The sequence below is a fragment of the Zophobas morio genome, unplaced genomic scaffold (assembly GCF_036711695.1).
Source record: "Zophobas morio isolate AGI-343-1 ecotype UQ-CSIRO unplaced genomic scaffold, CSIRO_AGI_Zmor_V1 ptg000011l, whole genome shotgun sequence".
Lineage (NCBI taxonomy): Eukaryota > Metazoa > Arthropoda > Insecta > Coleoptera > Tenebrionidae > Zophobas > Zophobas morio.
Window position 1 is genome coordinate 5,425,388 of NW_026972116.1, and position 18,247 is coordinate 5,443,634.

The 18,247-nt window shown below is 35.2% G+C and overlaps 1 protein-coding gene and 1 long non-coding RNA gene across 4 annotated transcripts in view; both read right to left on the reverse strand.

Annotated features, from left to right (window-relative positions):
• The window catches only part of LOC135127430 (uncharacterized), a 108,559-nt gene that overhangs the window by 37,718 nt on the left and 52,594 nt on the right, over positions 1–18,247 (reverse strand). The window lies entirely within an intron of this gene.
• The window catches only part of LOC135126706 (histone-lysine N-methyltransferase ash1), a 45,227-nt gene that overhangs the window by 13,134 nt on the left and 13,846 nt on the right, over positions 1–18,247 (reverse strand). Inside the window, exon 1 of one of the 3 annotated variants that reach the window (XM_064052807.1) lies at positions 848–1,247. The exons of the other annotated variants lie outside the window; for them this stretch is intronic. Coding sequence (XP_063908877.1) covers positions 848–895 — 48 coding nt within the window. The 5' untranslated portion in view covers positions 896–1,247. Of the gene's footprint in view, positions 1–847; positions 1,248–18,247 lie in introns of those variants that run through there. 3 annotated transcript variants of the gene reach the window in all.

Sequence of the window (18,247 nt, forward strand, 5' to 3'; positions counted from 1 at the left end):
TGGTCTTAAATTCGTTGTGTCCCGACAATCTCAACAAAATGAAGATAGCATTATAATTTCACTATCAGATTGGGGTAAACTGAATACATCTATTGTTTTGTTTTCTATTGTTACGTTCTGAGATGTTCAATGGCTTTTGGCGTGTAGTTTCGAATCAATGAATTTATTGTATTATGAAGCGACACTTGTCGTTTTTTATATTCAAGTGGAACTGCCGCCAAAGAGATTGTTAATAGACAACCAAGTTCAACTTTATAGATTTTTTAGGATTTAAACAAAAGTTACCTTTGGTGTTTCGTCTTTAACTCTGCGCAAAAGCCAAAATGTATCTACGAGCTGACTTTATTACCAAACTTGTTGCATGTTACATCTAAGAGACTCACCTTAATTATTATAATTAGTAGTACGAATAAATTTTCAGTTAAATACTATCACATAAATTATCCTTTACAAACAAGTTAAAAATGAAAAAGTGAGAATATACTAATTTTTTCAGTCGTTAACAGTAAAGATCGCTTAAAAATAATAAACACTCTAATGGCTTAATTATGAAGTAATAACACTGTACATAATTGAGAAAGCAACAATTTTGTAGCCGTATATTCAGAAGATTGATCATTTTTATTACAAGAATAAACAGTACAGTGCAATGTGTCACGTACTTTGTCGATTTGCATAATAACAGAAGCAAAACATACAACGATTTTAATATAGTTATTACAACCAAAACTTGAGAAAGCACTTGACAGGTGGCAAGAGTGACTAATATGTAGCAAATTTGAATAAAAGCTCAAACGGCTTCGTCGGAAGCCCTGTGAGATTTTCAAAGTATACGGTAACTTCATACCTGGATCGATAACTTGATATGAATCACACATTTCGCGTGGAAATGCATGCACGCACATTAAGGGCACAGGGAGACCGATTTTTTATCCTCTACCTGGACGCTGGTTCGTTTAGGCGCGTTCTTTCACCGGCGTCGTCGACTTATAAAACAACTATTTTACATCGACGTAGAGTCGCTTAACCCTCATAGAGGGTGTCCGGAAGGGAGACGGACGTCGTGCATTTGAATTAGATCGAGGGAGAGCCGATATCACGCGATATCGTATACACAGCAGCGCCAGGTGTAAGCTACAACGTGCAAGGTGTTCCACTGACAAGCGGACAGTGAAAAGAAAATGCACATGAGAAAAATTTTGCTGAGTTAACGGAAACTGCGAAAATTAACGGTCAACTACTGATGGAGATGTTGAATCTGTTTACGAGATTATTAACGACTAACGTGATTTGCAAAATGCGACGGATGTGCAAAAAAATATGGCCTTTATTAACTCAACGGTTTTTATGATAAGGGTAAAGTGTGTGTAATCAATGATAAGGATGCATACAAAGGGACATAATACATGGTTCTTGCTGCTGTATTTCATGATTGCATTATGTACTTCCGTTTTAAAATGTTATACGTGCAATATACGAGGGTAATCCACAAATTAAGTTTCGGCTGAGCATATATCTATCTCGCTATTTTCTTTCATTCTCCTACTGTGAAACTATATACACCAACTATCCTTTTAAACTGCGTTATTTATTTAATAAATTTTCAAAAGTGTCAAAGGATGTCTGATTGTCAAGAAATAGATCCTGTTGCTTGCACTACATTTTCCTGGAAATTTGCAGATTACACTGGATAAAATGTTGTCAAACCGTTAGATAACCAGGTGGTGTGTTAAATTTTGTACTCGCAGAAAAATAGTTTATGAAATGGCGAATCTCATTATTAAGGAAAAAAAAATGACGTTTTATATTTTATGTGATATTTGCTGTAACATGTAACGTTGTATTCTACTAACAATTTATCACTTATGATCAGTCAGCTATCAAAATTACTGCAAAACTACCATCAGCATGCACATAAATTTGGCGACGTCCGATCAACAAAAATTGTTTTCTAAATTCCGCATTCTGGGAAGCTGAACGAATAAATTTTGATTAATGATTTACCATGCTCCTGAAGGACAATCCAACAAATCCAGTTTTTTAGAAGAAAAAATTGGCCCATGAGGTGATCGCACCCGCGTTATTAACACGCTCCTAATCATCTGGGCCATCGACCGCTTACGGAAAGTTGCTCTTACATTAGTACAAAATGTTGTTATACCATTTTGATTTTTTTCGAAAATCTGTTTGCCTAAAAACTCGGATTCATAAACAAGTACAGTCGTGTAATTTAAAAAAATTGAAGTAGCGTTTACTTATTTACTCTTTTTGAAGTAACGTCATCAGATTGTTGGCGGAGACGATTGGATAAATTTTGGTTAGTTAGTTTGATTTTACTATACTATACACGACATTTCTAACACACACAAATTTTTGACATCAATCCGTCTGGTAGTTTCGGAGATAATATTTGATATAGACGACAGGCAGACACACGGAAACGGGAACTTATTTTTTCCTACTCTACGGCGGCATGAAACGTTAAAACATGGAACTGCTCGGGAAGTAAAAAGGGTCAGTTCTTTAAATACGCGCATACCAGAGGCTCCTATATTACTCATTACCTATAAAAGACAAAGATCAGTAGTTTTTCCGAGGAAAATTTTAAGAGAACGGTTAACGTACCGTGGTTACTTACTTTGCAATCGAATTCTCATTAAATGCAGCGAGGATGCGACCCAATGGACCACCTAAAAGCTACCCCCGGGCTCTGGTAATCGTTGAAAAATAATTTTTAATTTGAATTTACAGAAAAATTTTGTTATGTAAACTGTTGTAAGCTTGTGCATTAAACAAAATCTTGAAAAAAAAAAGAGGACTAGAATTTAGAGAGCAGTAATTATGTAGTGGGAGTAGACTATTTTTTGGCGGGAAATTTCAAATTCTTCTGCCAAAAACTGCGCTAGAAACTTTACTACATATATACGACATATGCGCAAAAATTCAAAATTTCCCCTTGGAAAAGTGTCCTAGAAATCCCTTTACCCAATGACTGACATTTTCCCTCTGAAGTCTGATGAATCCCGTGCACGTCATGACATATATTTTCATAAGATTTCCTCTCACACGAATCTTCAAAAGAACCCCTTTCGTTGTCGGATCGTCTTATTGAAGTTTAATTTGGTTGTGTACCTTTAAAAAATAATGGTTCAACTCCAAACTATGGTGCAATAGCCGCACTTTCCCGTCGACTTTTATATGTGGACCACATTTAGTTAAAATTCATATTATACATATTCATAAATATGACTGCATCATTTTTAATTACTCGTTAGGCATACAACCATAAAGTTAAAAATAAGGGTAGATTATTAAACCACAAATATACACACGTATTACAAGTTGTTCAATAAAATGTTCAGATGACGTCACCTACAGAAAAGTTTTGAGGCAAATTATATTGATTTATCGTAAAAACAATCACTTTGAGTTCTAAATTTATCCTTTGACCACCTCGGAGGAACAGATTCTTAAAATGGTTATACAGCGTGTCTGGTAGCAAGCGAGGGTTTCAAATGTCAAAAAAATGTGAATCACTGTGGTAATAAAGTGCCAAAATAATTAACAGAAGACATTCCAGAGCCACCTTTGATACCAGAATCATTTTTGGAAGCGATTTATTTATAATGCAAATGTATTTATAATTGAACAATTAAGACTAGTATTAAAATTTTTAAAAACGTTTTTGAATTATTCAAAGAGGATTATTTCAACATATTCTTAAACGGCAAAAATATTTCAATATAATGTTAAACATCGATGGTTTAGTGATACTGCAATATTTCCATTGCAATGATAATTACCATTTTCGACCACCATATAATTTAAAGGTAATTTATTCCGAGTATAGTATTGTGTTCAAAAGTGAAATTAAAACACACCAATGCTTGGCTCTCAACAAAATTTGAGACTACGTCCACCTTCATTGTTCCTTTTAATAACGCATTGGTAGATTGTAAATAGCGATGTGCTTTTTTTTTCAAAATAATCATCTTAAAAAACGGGCGACGACGCAATCAGTAACTGCCCAAATATGGCTGTTTTTTAAAGATATTATTGTGAATTATGTTAATATGTTTCTTATAATTCCTCACCAAAACGCGCCAAGCTCGTTGCCTTCTAGGCGCCACATCAGCTACTTGTATCAAATGATAAACAAAAAACCTGAAACATACGTTTCTCTGTCAACAATTTTTTATACATTAAATCTTCTTGTCGCCTGTAGAGGCGCGGAAAAATTCTATTGACATAACTGACTAACTGATAAAAAATGGATGTGAATACCCTTACAAGAACACGAAATGTTTTAATTATCAGGTACATTGGTATTAATTGCCAACACATAATTAAATCTGAATAAATAGTGTATTGTATGTTATTCACTATTAACAGATGCGAGTTGTGCAAAAACAGCAATGACAATTATTAATTATACTTGCACTACAAATTAGTTGGGTTAAGCACCGAATTATGTAATTGCATTGTTAGAATAATGTCGTATTCACACTTCGTCGAGTTCGAATTAGTTAAACATACCGAGACCTTTCTCTCAGTTTAGCCCAGTTGAAGTCTAGACTAGACAAATAAATTAAACAGTTAAAAAGATTACAACGTAAAATTGTACATAACGACAATAATTTAAAGCAACTCACTAGTGAGTAAACGGATGCTGCTTTTCGTGTTAATAGACTTAAAAACTCACACGTTAACGGCTTTTAGATATTATTTTGCACATTACACTACCAAGTTAAATAACATATGATGAAGAGCTGGCTTTACCAGCAAACGAGGATGACGTAAACCGAGAGTAATATTAAAAAAAAACTGTCATTTTCTTAACAGATGACGAATGAAGAGAGTATTTCGTTGAAACTTGTATCCGGGGAGTTCTTGCAACAAGATGGTTTGACAATATCGTGAATTCGATGCATTAATTCCGTGAAATGACAACACACCTTTGGATGTGTTTCTCTCCAAACGTACACCTAACTGGAAATTGTTTGCACTCATTTCAAAAGAATTTTCCGGTTAAATTTCTGTAGAATTTTTTTTTTGTGTCCCACTGAGCAATTTTTGTTTTATTTTACGTTTTGACTTATCGTGTTTCAAAAATTGGAGGCAACTTTTGTTTGTCCGCTCGATTTGGTAGATATTTTAAATTTGGAAGCTTCTGAAGGGTTCAGCAGCGACTTTAGGTTTCTCCAAGAAATTCTTGCTAAACCAAACACGAACAAGGGGCACAATAGTGCGAAAACTATTCAACATCTGCTACTTTTTTCTGATTAACAGATAAATGAATGCCGCAATCGCATTCCACACAAACCGGAAATCGCTTTACAATTCTGCACCAGCACTGCAACTGCTGCATGCACATATTTCTAAATAGAGCAACCCTAACCACTTATCCTATCACAAGCATCGTGTCGAGACATTGTTTAAATATTTCGCTACATTCCTGGAGAATTTTCGTTTCAGTACATGCCAGCATATTTATACGAACTTTTCATTGTCACGTATCGTCGAACAACATAAATATCAGATGAATGAATTAAAAAACAATAATGTCATCAATGCCATCATGAAATAATTGACGGGTCGCTTTCGCCTCGTAAATACGTAGTTTGTTGGCATCGTGAGAGCCAAGCCTAAGACATAACGTGTGAACGTGCATTTCGATCAGTGAATTGATTGCTCTCTTGGTTTATTCGATTGCCCATATATGAAAATGTTGAAGCTGGTGCACGTTATGAAAGTGCACACCTTTACTTGATATTTATAAATGTCCGATCTAATTGCTGCAAATCTTGGTGCGGAATATGTAAATGTAATTTTTATGTTGATAATTAGGTCTACGTTGTCAACAACTTGTAGAAACAAGTAGTTCACTTCCACTCAGAAGCTGTATTCATCTTCCAGGATGTAACCACTCGTCATTATAAACATTAAAGGAATATGGGCTTCCAGTATAATTCACTTGAAACGACGACATGTTTGTATATAAATGCCGGTGGTTTGACTTCCGCGTTTATTTTGTTTAAGTGGATTTATTTATAATGAGATTTAAAAGGACTATTTCCAAAGTACTTTTTAAACTTTTACGAGTACATTAGTGTCAATCTATTCTGACTGATTTATTTTCATTAAAACTGCTTGTAATAAAGAGTAACTAGCGTTCTCGAATCGTTTAATTTGTTTGTCTCAACCAAATCGAATGCCATAATTTGCTTTTGATTGTTGTTACTGCTATCGTGTTGGCACACTGGCATTTTGTTTATTTATACTGATAGGTGGATGTATATGCATAGGTACGGGTAATTGTTGTGATAATTAAATTGTTTAGATGCTGAATTTATTAGTTATCTATCAGTGTTATCACCACTCCTATGTGCACTACACCCTGTGATGGCGAATGTGTTTTTACTTCCCGAGCGTAAGCTTTCATGTTTTCTGCATAGGTCAGAACCCCAAGAGTACGAAAAAGTGTGTATTTCCGTTTCACACAGTCCGCCCGTCTGTCTGTCTGACTGTCCGCCACCCGTGAAGATTTTTCTTAGACAGATACGTGGGATGGCATTTATAAGTATTCATTTTTATTATTGTAATTATAACCATGTAAGTCAAGGAGGTATAGGTAGCAATCGAGTCCATCTTTCCATATTTTCTCGACGTGTCAGGACCTCCAGAGTACGGAAAAACTGGTCTCCCGTTTCCGTCTGTCTGTCGTCTGCATCTGTTTTTATTGCATACGTAATCTCCGAAACTACAGGATCGATTGTTTTAAATTTTGTACGTATAGGAATATCATGTGTTGCTAATCATCCCCACCAAGAATTTGATGACGTCATTTCAATAAATTTTATTTTACAATGATCTAAATGTGATACAACAATATACTCCTATACTTGTGGAGTACGAATTCGCTTTCAACTTTGTCTCCAACCGTTCAAATTTTCGCAAAAACATTTGGAAGGTATACGAGCCCTAACAACTAAATATTGGGACAACAAAAAATTTTTATAAAAAAATCACCAAACTTTTTAACAAAAATGTAATTTACTTTAGATAATTCAAATTTTAAAATTACTTCGTTTTGTAAAACTGTTAATGTTTACAGCACAACAAAAACTGATTTCTAACTCAAACAGTGACATAAAACTCTAAACCAACGTAACATTTTGTGACACATAAATATTGGGACACAGCAAATTCAGTAACTGGTCATACCTCATTTTGCCTTAATAACTGCAGGAATTCTTGCCATCATACTTTCAACTAATTTTCTGCAATACCCAGGAGTTGTTACCGTACTCGTGCCACTCGCTAAATTTCCTGTTGAAGATTGACAATCGCTTGTCATGGATGATTTCCTAAATATTGTTTTATTTCACGTCATACCGTCTCTACTAGATAAGGATCTGGGCTATTCGATGGTCAGGGCAAACATTTATATTATTATTCTTTGTAATAAGTGTTGTAGGTGTGTAACTTGAAGCATCATCCTGTTGAAAAATATAAATATCAACAGGATAGACTGCTTCAGTAGTTGTTAATATTTTTTTACAAAGTCTCTTGACATTTGTTTGAATTTGTAATTTCCCTTCCATGAGCGTTGTTAACAGGTCTTTAAATTCCGTTAATATACAGGCAACCCCAAACCATTTTTCCGCTTGCAGACTTGATTGATTGTTTAAGATAATCCATATTAAAATTCCTTTTTTATTTCAATAACTCTTTTTCGACTATTATCTCACCCATACATCAAATTTGGACTCAGCGTTATATATTACTTTTCTCCAATTTTTATTTTGGTCATATTAACCAATTTTTCTTATGGGCAGTTTTTAATTGTGGTTTTACTTTAGCCTAACATAATATAAATAAATAATAAAGTCAATCAAAGATAGCTTTATTTAAGATTTACAATGTAAAAACCAAAGCCTGATTTGTGTATCCATTCGCGACAATATTGTCTTGAAAAATTTAGTTGGTTATCGCTATTCCAGCAAGTAGTAATTTCTCTTGAAGTACTCCGTCGTCCACTTTTATAAATTTTCATCAGTTGTCGTTGATCACGCGGCTTCACAAGTGGTGGCCTACCGGGAATTTTACCTTTTATTCCTGTGGTACCTTTGTCAGCATAATATTTTACGATGTTTACCATCGACGACTAAGCTATTTAGAACAAATCTTCACTTTTTCTTATCGATTTTCCCATGCAGTACTGCGAAATTATTATTTTCAGAAATTTTACTAAAACTAGCCCACCACTAACTATTTTCTTTTAAGTGAAACCAACACTAGTATGAAATGCTACGATCCCTATAATAATGGCAGCATTTACCAGCTACTACGTTTGTATTTCGATGGTATACTTAGCAAATTTTCTCGGGTGTCCCAACATTTAAATGTCAGCAAAAATGCCACATTTTTTATTTAGGTGACATTTTTTGCGCTCTAAGAAAATTTATTAATTTGCAAAATACCTCACTCTCTGCCAAAATAGATGCCCATGCAAAATTTGCATTTAGTCCAAACGAATTGAATGATATCAAAAATATGTACCGGATTTTTTTGAGAAATTGTCTGTGTCCCAATATTTAGTTGTTAGGGCTCGTAAAAACACTCGTATATGTACTACTAACACGGGATGTAAGGACTTGTGGCGCAGTGTGTTTTTAGGAGAACGCCGACCTGCGATCACAAGTTCGATGCCGAAGTTGGTCGTTCCTTTCTCTTTTTGCATTGGTAATGTGCTGTGACTAGTTGTCTTTTGTATTATGACTGGTATTATTTATGTTGATGACATCATCACAAAATTTTATTATTATTATTATTATTATTTAGCCATCCTAACAATTTTAATTGAACCACCCCATTTTCTCGACAATGTGAGAATACGAACGTCATTATTTAATAATAATAAAATAAAAATTATAATATGTATTCAGAACACTTTAATTTGAAATTTCATTTAAAACTGTTGTGAAGCATGGTCTACTTTGACCGTTTTTTTAAAAGTCAAAATCTAGCAATTACCATAACGGGTGCTCAACCGAAAAAGTCATCAAGTTGGCCTAAATCAAGGAAACCTAAAGAAAAATGAATTTGTTTTTTAATGTCTACTGTTATTATTGTCCCTACGTAATAATGTTTACAAAAATTAATGTCAATTTGATGATTTTTTCAATTGAACACCTGATATAATTTATGTATGCCATATGTACTTCAGTTGCTTTGTTCGAACGTTAGAAGGAAACAACTTTTGAGAAGCATGATAGAAGTATAGTTTTTTCAAAATTAAAAAAAAAAAAACCTTTACACGCATAGTGAGAACGCCAATGTCAAATTTCATTTGTCCAATGAAAAAAATAAAAGAACTGCTGTATATGCTATTCTAGTCATTCCAGCAAGGAATCGTTTTTAAAATGACTGATTCAAATGATCTTCCCAGTTATACATGACCACTTTAACAAAGTACACTGAGAAACTTATCCTCACAATTTTTCACTTTATTTATTCAAAACAAAAAAATTAAAATGTTTTTCTGGGGGTCAATTCCTTCCAATTAAATTAAAAACTAAGGTGAAAATCAGTCAAAAGCTTTGCCTGATATATTATGTATTATAACGTGCATGTGACCTCAATGTAGCACACTTAAAAGACCTAGATTAATCCACACTAAAAATTGTTATATGCATATTATGTCCAAAATATAAGATTTATTTGAATATTAAACTTAATATATACATGTTTAATAATTTGGAGAATTCATTTTTTTATAAAGTTCCTCTTCTAACACCATCCATTCTATGAGCTATCGATTCCAATGAACTGAGGTGACTTATGCATGTACATCATATAACACCAACGCATTTTCTCCAGTCGAAATATCTAACAGCTCAAATTCCCGCCGAAATTTCGTCCCCTCCACATTATGGAAAAAAAAAGTCGCCGGACCCGTTTGCAAAAAAGATCACGTGTAAATCAGCCCACGTCGGAATATTATGACATCTTTTTCTCTCTCTTGCGGTGACATTTTATTATAACAGTTGGTGGTTAAGTCTTGCAACCGGCATCCGGTCTAAGCAATTAATTAAGGCGGGGTAATGAAAGAGCAATGGTCCGGTTGAGATTCGCGCGCGCCTTCTTCGAGACAACAATGTTATACCGGCTGGCCTTGACTTCACCGAGAGCAACGGGTCGCACTTACTGATGCATTGCCTTCGGAGCCGGCACTGGATCGTAATTTCCTGCGCCCGGCCCTGTATGGAAATCGACGATTGAAATAAACGACGACGATGCTACGAATGCCGACGGGAAGTGCACGCAACACCTGCCATTTAATTTTTGTGCGCGGAATTTTTATCGATGGATCGTGGAACGATGATAAGATCTGAGGATTAATAGATGCAACAATCGAAGATTGAAAACGTATTGTCTTCGTACTGCAGCAAGTATATATTTGGTAAAAATGCAGTGCCATAATAATATTCACCTTATGTAACTCGCGCCAAAATGCATCAGAACTTGATGCAGCAAAACTGATAGATGTTGCCAGGCACGTAACCAGCCTTTTATTTTGAAGGGCCCAGCCCAGGCACTAATTTAAAATAAGGGGGCCTTTAAAAAAAGTCTTCATTAGTATAAATCAACATTTTACTTGGATCACAACCAGTATCTATATAAACTTAATGGGGTGCAAATAGTTGAAATTGACTAACACCATGACAATTCATTTAAACCCTGCGTGCCAATATGCATGGTGTGTAAAAGGCATATCAATTGTATCGGCTAATTGCTTAAAAAAGTTATCGACAAAACTGTTCACAGCAGTATAGCTTTACTCAGAGAGTTATATTACAAGATAGGAACATAAGATTACTCATAGCTAAAATTTACTGTTGATCTGAAATTTCGAATTTGCTTTACTTTTAAAATTTAAAATTAATTTAAGGGGGCACCAGGGGTGGCACAGGGTTTTGATGGGGTGGCCTGTGCCCCCCCCCCTGGTTACGTGCCTGGAAGTTGCGCAGGTTTTTCCCATTTAACAACCAGACAAGCAGGCAATTTAGAGAAAAAATATTTATTGCTGATTATTTGGGTGACACCAACATAAAAAAAAAAAATCAAATGATGTGAACGTTATAGGTGGTTAACGTGTTTTGTAATTTAGATAAGTGTTTAAGGGAATTGTCAATTCGGTTTTACAAATCAAGTCAATTTTTATCCCGCATTTTTTTAATCAGATGGAATACAGGTTTCCTTACATAAATTCGGTGGGTATATCTTAACAACGACTCATACATTTAAATTCTATAAATATCTTTGTTTTTAGCTTAAATGGGAATCTTAATACGATAAACAATACCTATGACGAATATTTGCCAAAGATGTTCAAACGAAGATTGTTCAAATAAAGAGACATTTTTGAACTCTGAACATATGAAAGTAAATACATACAGTGGAATTATTTTAGTTTTGGCAAAGTGTTGTAAAAGGGTGTGTTTCTGTTCGTCTTTGTCCGAGACTCTCTATTTACGCAGTATACGTTTCCGCCCCTATAATGACAAGAAACGGGGACATTCTTTACCTGTGTAAATACACTGTCGGATGGAGACAGAAAAAGAAACATACTAGATGTGGTAACAAGTTCCGTTTTACAACACTTTGCCAAAATTAAAAGAATTCAACTGTATGGGCTTAATCCCGATGAGGCTGGAATAAGAACAGAGGGGCATGTCGCATACCTCCAATGGTATGGTTTTCGGACAAAATCAAACACAGCAAACACAGTTTAAGATGGTATGTTGGATGTGCGCAGGCTAGAAAACCCTATCGTTTGACCGTTCAGTTAGGATAGTTTTATGTGAGATACCAGAGAGATAAATACAAAAACCTTTTAATATAATTCATCGGTTCACTCCAGAGAGTGGTGCATGAAGCTTCATCCTCTCACATATATACCACTTTATTTTATTGTAAACCCTTGTAAACTTTGTTGTATAGTGTCGAAAATGAACCTTCCTGGGATAAAGACGCGTTCTACTCAAGTCATAGTGATATCTTCAATTCAAAGTCATCCATTGTGGAAAAACATTCCCTTGTCATCCACTATGACCTAGTCCTTCGAGCAAAACCTCATCCAAATTAGGTTACCCAGTTATGATCTAACATTTTGGTCCTTGGAGCCGGATCATTTAATCAGGTCACCCATTTATGACTTAGCAATAACAGTAATTGTGTAATTATTAGTTAGAAAAGCTTAAATTGTCATGCGCTGGTCGAAATTCCGGCGATAACCAAGGCCAGGGAACTACCAGAAGTCCGGAAATATAGTTTCCCTACAATTACAAGGGTAATTTGATAAATTGTCAGCCAAAATACTTTCCACTACACAAAACAAATTTTTATTACTATGTTAACAAACAATAACTTATTAGAAATATCAATGTCAAATTTGACTTCGAAAAGTTCAAGCATTGCTATACACGAGAATTTTGAAAAAGTCATGTCTAGTGAAAATGTGGAAGTAAAATTGAATATAGATCGATTATTAAGTACCTGTGTTTAAAGGGGTTAACGAGCAAATAAATTTACGATGATATGTCTAAAACCCTTGGCGAAGTTTGTCCTTACACCACTGTAAAAAATTGGGTTGCTTCTTTCAAAAGAGGAAAAGTTTCGGTTGAAATTGATGATAGAGCAGGAAGACCGATTTCGGGATCCACTCCTGAAAATGTTGATGCAGTGCACAATATGATTTTGTCAGATCGTCGAATTTCCATAGAACAGCTATCTGAGACACTGAAGATTTCCTGTGAACGTGTGCATCACATCATTCACGCCGAATTGGATATGAAAAAAATTTCCGCAAAATGAATTCCAAAATGCTTGAATGCAGATCAAAAGCGAGCAAGAATGGAAACTTCGCGCTCTTTGTGTGCCCTTTTTGATGAGGACCCTGCCTTTTTAAACCGTGTTATTACCATGGATGAAACCTGGCTGTATTTCTACAATCTAGAAACAAAGCAACAGTCCATGGAGTGGAGACATTCTGGTTCTCCCAAGGCCCAAGAAGTTTCGGATTAAAAAATCTGCCGGAAAAGTACTCGCTTCAGTTTTTTTGGACTCGTGTGGGGTAATTATGATTGATTATCTAGTAAAGGCCAAAGCCATAACAGGAGAATACTACTCAAGCCCATAACACTGAGCGAAAAAAATGTGGAAACGAGGGGCTAAAATTTTCCAAAGTGGTTCATGATTTGGGGTTCAAAAGACTTGACCATCCTCCTTATTCTCCGGATCTAGCTCCATTGGATTATTATCTGTCTCTTCAATTAAAAAAAAAAAATACTTAAAAGGCCATAAATTTTCTTCAAACGAGATAATAGAGGCTGTGGAGACTTGGTTTGAAGAGAAGGAAGAATAATTTTTTTCAAAGGGTTAGAAAAGTTGCAGGATCGCTGTAACAAGTGCATAGCTTTGAAAGTGGACTACGTTGAATAAAAAAATATTTTGATTTTCAAATTGTTTTTTCTTCTATGGTAGGTTAAGTACTTATTAAATTACCCTCGCATACATGCTAGATTTTCTCCAATAGAAGATAATGTCAAAAAATTCGTATCGAAAAGGAAGAGTTCTTTATCTTAACACGAGCTGAATTTACTCCCTTCCAAATCCCTACAAAAGTATGAATTTGCGTATAGACGTTTTATAGAGTGTCGCCGTGAGAAAAATATCTTGTTTTATTGAGATAATGTGGTCACAACATATTTCGTTCGATTATTATCTTCGAAAATGAAGACATCCATGCTGTGATCTACATATCAGAAATTGCGAGCTTTTTTAAAAATCAGTCCAGTGGGTATAATCCAAAAAATGTAATATTCTGGACAATGAACTAATTGAAATGTGCATTACAGAGACACCAGATGTGAAATATTTTTTATTTCCAAGGCGATTACTAGGGACCTGTCGACGAGATGAACTTGCACGAATGAATATCAATGACACTGAGGATTTGGAATCGACACTAATAATTTGATTACCAGAAAATAGAATAAATAGGCCGAGATCATGTATAGATAGTAGTATAGTTTTGGAAATTTCATTCTACCCTATAAAATTTTATTGGCAATAACGAGACGGATAGTAGTACAATAGCAAGAGCTATTTACAACTTAAGTTGTCGCGTGCCGGTAATCCCCAGATGTTAGAAAGCAGAATAATCCAGGTCCGGACAGGAACCATCGTTACTCAGGGACGAAAATGACCATTATTTTATGAATACAACTACCTGCTAAATGTTCTCCCACAAATTCGGGTGAACTGGTGTGAGCCATAAATATTTCTTACCATTGTACCACTGTCCGTCTCGTTATGGTTAATAAAATTTTATAGGTTAGAATGAAATTTCCAAAACTATACAGTGACAACGTTCTTGTTGTATGCAATAAAATTTTATGATGGTTTAAGCCAGTTAACTTTACAGCGGTTCATACCCACCATAAATTGTAATTTGAAAACCGGACAAGTGGAAGACCAGTAACCTGGGCGGTTCTTAACTACCCTTCTTCTGGTTGAACAATAGCGGCCCATGCCAAGGCGGTGGGATTCAGTAAGTGAACAGCTTAGCCAAACCCTCGTAATGACATTGTATAATTTTATTGTATACAACAGAAACGTTTCTACTATAGTTATAGCTGCTTTCAAAATAAAAGAACAGAACCCCCTGCAGCGATCCTACTTGACTTAAGGATATCATAATCTCAAGCGGTTTAGGGCCATAAGCTTAATCCATTATACCTGGTACAAGCTGTCAGTCATTCCTATTGGCCCACCTAACGCTTAGGGTTGGAAAACCCTAAAAGTCAAGTCAGTTTTCCAGGTACTGTAACCTCATTTGACATACACCTGTTAAAACTTTTATGACTTAAGCGGCTTAAGTCAAAGCACCCTTATAAGTCAAACTGGCTATTGTAAGCTTTGTGGACCCGAACCGCAAGATTATTACTGTCCATTGTTGGCATAATGTAGCTGTGAACTGAGTTAAGTAATACAATAGCCAGTTTGACTTATAAGGGTGGTTTTAACAGGTGTATGTCAAATGAGGTTACTTTAGTTTACGAATGTTAAGGGGTACAAGCAGCCAACTGAAGTAAGTATATCCGTTTGGCAAGATACTTCAAACTGTTTCTGCTTTCCTAAATTTGGTGACGCCAAGCGAATATACAAGGCACTATTTTCGCCAATTTTCGGCGACAATTTTAAAACTGCAAACAAAATAAAAATTGCTAGTAAGATTTTTAACATGAGGACGGAATACAAGCCGACTTTCGGTCTACAAATTGTAATATTACAATTAAAATCACAAATTCTCAATAGTACGTAATTAAAATAAACATTCCTGATCTATTCTTCGCAAATTTTTTTAAATCAAATTGAATCATCCATTTTGATTTTATTTTCAGTTAAGATCTGTCCGGAAAAATGTTTTCCGGGCTAATACCGCACATTTTTTCTGTAGGGTTGCTGATGGATTACCTAGCAACGCCTCACTCATCATATTGGAATCGAGTGTTTTGGCGAAAGAGAACGCGACGAAAACGTGCAATCTTCAGTTTGATCGGAGATACAACTTAGTAACTTGCCTGATTAAAACCATCAATCGGAATGAAATCAATTCAGTTCCTGAAAAATAATATATTGTCAACGTCCATGATAAATAACTGCTTTCCCAATTTAAATAAATGTCCCTAATTACTATAATTACGTAATCTCCCCATTCAGGTTTCAACATTCCACTGCCACTCGATTTTTTTTCATCTGAATACCTTAGAAATGATCAATTAAACTGTCATTTTGTTCTTGTAAATCATTACTAGTTAATTAAACTATTTGAAAAATTGCGAGTTTTACACAAAATAGCTAAGTCCCACAAGAGCAATTCCATATTCCATACTACGCACAAGTATGACATCAATCTGAAATATTTCGCGGCGGTGTACGTAGTCGTGCATTTTAATTGGCGACAGGTGATACGTTTACGTTTTTTTAAACACTTAACATATTCACATCATGAACTTTCTAAGAATAGCAATCAATAGCTCGCTCATTTGTAATAATTACGTCAATTTCATCCGCATTTACCGTATCTGAGATAGTGGTGAAAAATTCAATAAAGCTGAATATGTTCAATTTAATGGAATGTGTGTTTTATCGTTTTAATGAACAAATTAGTTACGCGAAAAACGTATTTCCTGTGTTGGTAATTTATAATCGACAATAACAACGCAATGATGTTGACATTTCTAGTTGGAATGGGAAAGGTCAGCTGTTTAATTTGCATTTAATCTTCTTCAAGACCGAAATTAGTAGAACTTGGGGTTATACACTGCGTTTCAAATAAAATGCACCACCTAGAAGGAGTAGGTGTAGAATGTTGAAATTTGGTGGAGAAGACTATTACATATAGACAAACATTTGATTAAAATTTGAACTAAAAACTACAACTTGTTTAGATAATATACCGGGTGTTATTCGATTTTTATTAATTTTTTGATTATATTTTAAAGACACTTGAGTAAGATTCTTTTGCAATTTGACTTGACATTTGTCATGACTGTGCTTGCAAAAATGCTACGAGTTCGCACACGAGGTAATTTTCAACAGATAACACCTATTGAAACAGGGGGAATTATTGGGTTGCATGAGGCTGGTTTACCATTTCGGGAAATCACCAGAATACTAGGCCCAACGCATTCTACGATATTAAGAACGAGTCGAGAATGGAACAGCGAAGAGCTACAAATGCGTCGCAGGGGTACCGACCGTTTCAGAGTAACCCAAGCACGCGAAGATCATTTGCTAAGAAGAAGTGTTATTCAATACCCTTGGTAACCATAACGATCAGTCTGGGTGGACTGGATGACAGCAATTGGGCACAGAATCCGAGGAGTACCATCTACCACCAAATTCGTTCCTTTGGCTTGAGATCTTATGGTCCAAACTGTAAACTTCCCTTACCACAAGAACACAAAACTACCAGGCTTCACTGGTACTAAGACAGGCAGCAATGGCTGTAATAGTGGAATGTCATAATGTTTAGAAACGAGTCTAGGTTTTGTTTGTGGCACTCTGATGGACGCATACGTGTTCGAAGGCCTCGAGGCCAAAAGTAAAATCTGGAATTTGTACAGAGACGTCATACCGCTCTAACACCTGGAGTAATGATATGGGGTGGTATACACATCTGTTGAAGTACCCCCTTAGTGTTCATTCCAGGCACGCTAAATGCCCGGCGTTACATCGATAACGTGTTAAATCAAATTCTTTTTCCTTACCTCTAGAACCGTCGAAGAACATCTTTTCAACAAGATAATGCGTGGCCTCATGTGGCCATATTAACTTAAAGAGTGTTTGAAGAAAATAACGTCAACTTCTTACCCTGGCCTGCCCGATTACCAGATTTATCAACAATCGAAGATGTTTAGGATGTAATGCATAGAAGGCTGCGCAATTTACCACATCCTCCAAAGACTTTGGAAGAATTGCTACAACAAATTCAAAATGCCTGGAATGAGATACCCCGACAGGCAATAGATCATCTCATTTTAAGCATGCCTAGAAGAATACAGTCTTGTATTCGCGCACATGTAATTTTAACTCATTATTAACATTTCTTGTGTTAGACATTTTATTTTTTCTTTCAAATTTTAATCAAATGTTTGTCTATACGCAATAGACTTCTCCACCAAATTTCAACATTCTACGCCTACTCCTTCTAGGTGGTGCATTTTATTTGAAACGCAGTGTAAATACAATTAAATCGCGTTCTTAGCTCCAGTTTGTCATTATTGAGTTTCCGATAGAGTACACTGATAAAACAGGCGCCTCATGCAACGTCGAGACGCACTTAACTCTTTCATTACATTTTTATCGGTGCTGCATTTTTTACTTCAACTACCTTACTGAACTTTAAAGTGGTTTATTGTGTTATATCTTAGAACTTCCAATATTTATTTGGGATTTTGTGATTCTTGTGTGACGGAAATAAAAACAAAATGCTATTGATAATAACGTTCATAAATTTGTAAACCACAGTTTCTACATGATTATTACTTTGTGAGTAAAAATATCTTTAAAGGTTTGCGTGATCGCTAGCAGGTTGACTACCTTAAATATACGACCATAAATTACTAGTTTACAACCTTTGTAAATTATCATAATTTTTATTTAAACAAATTCT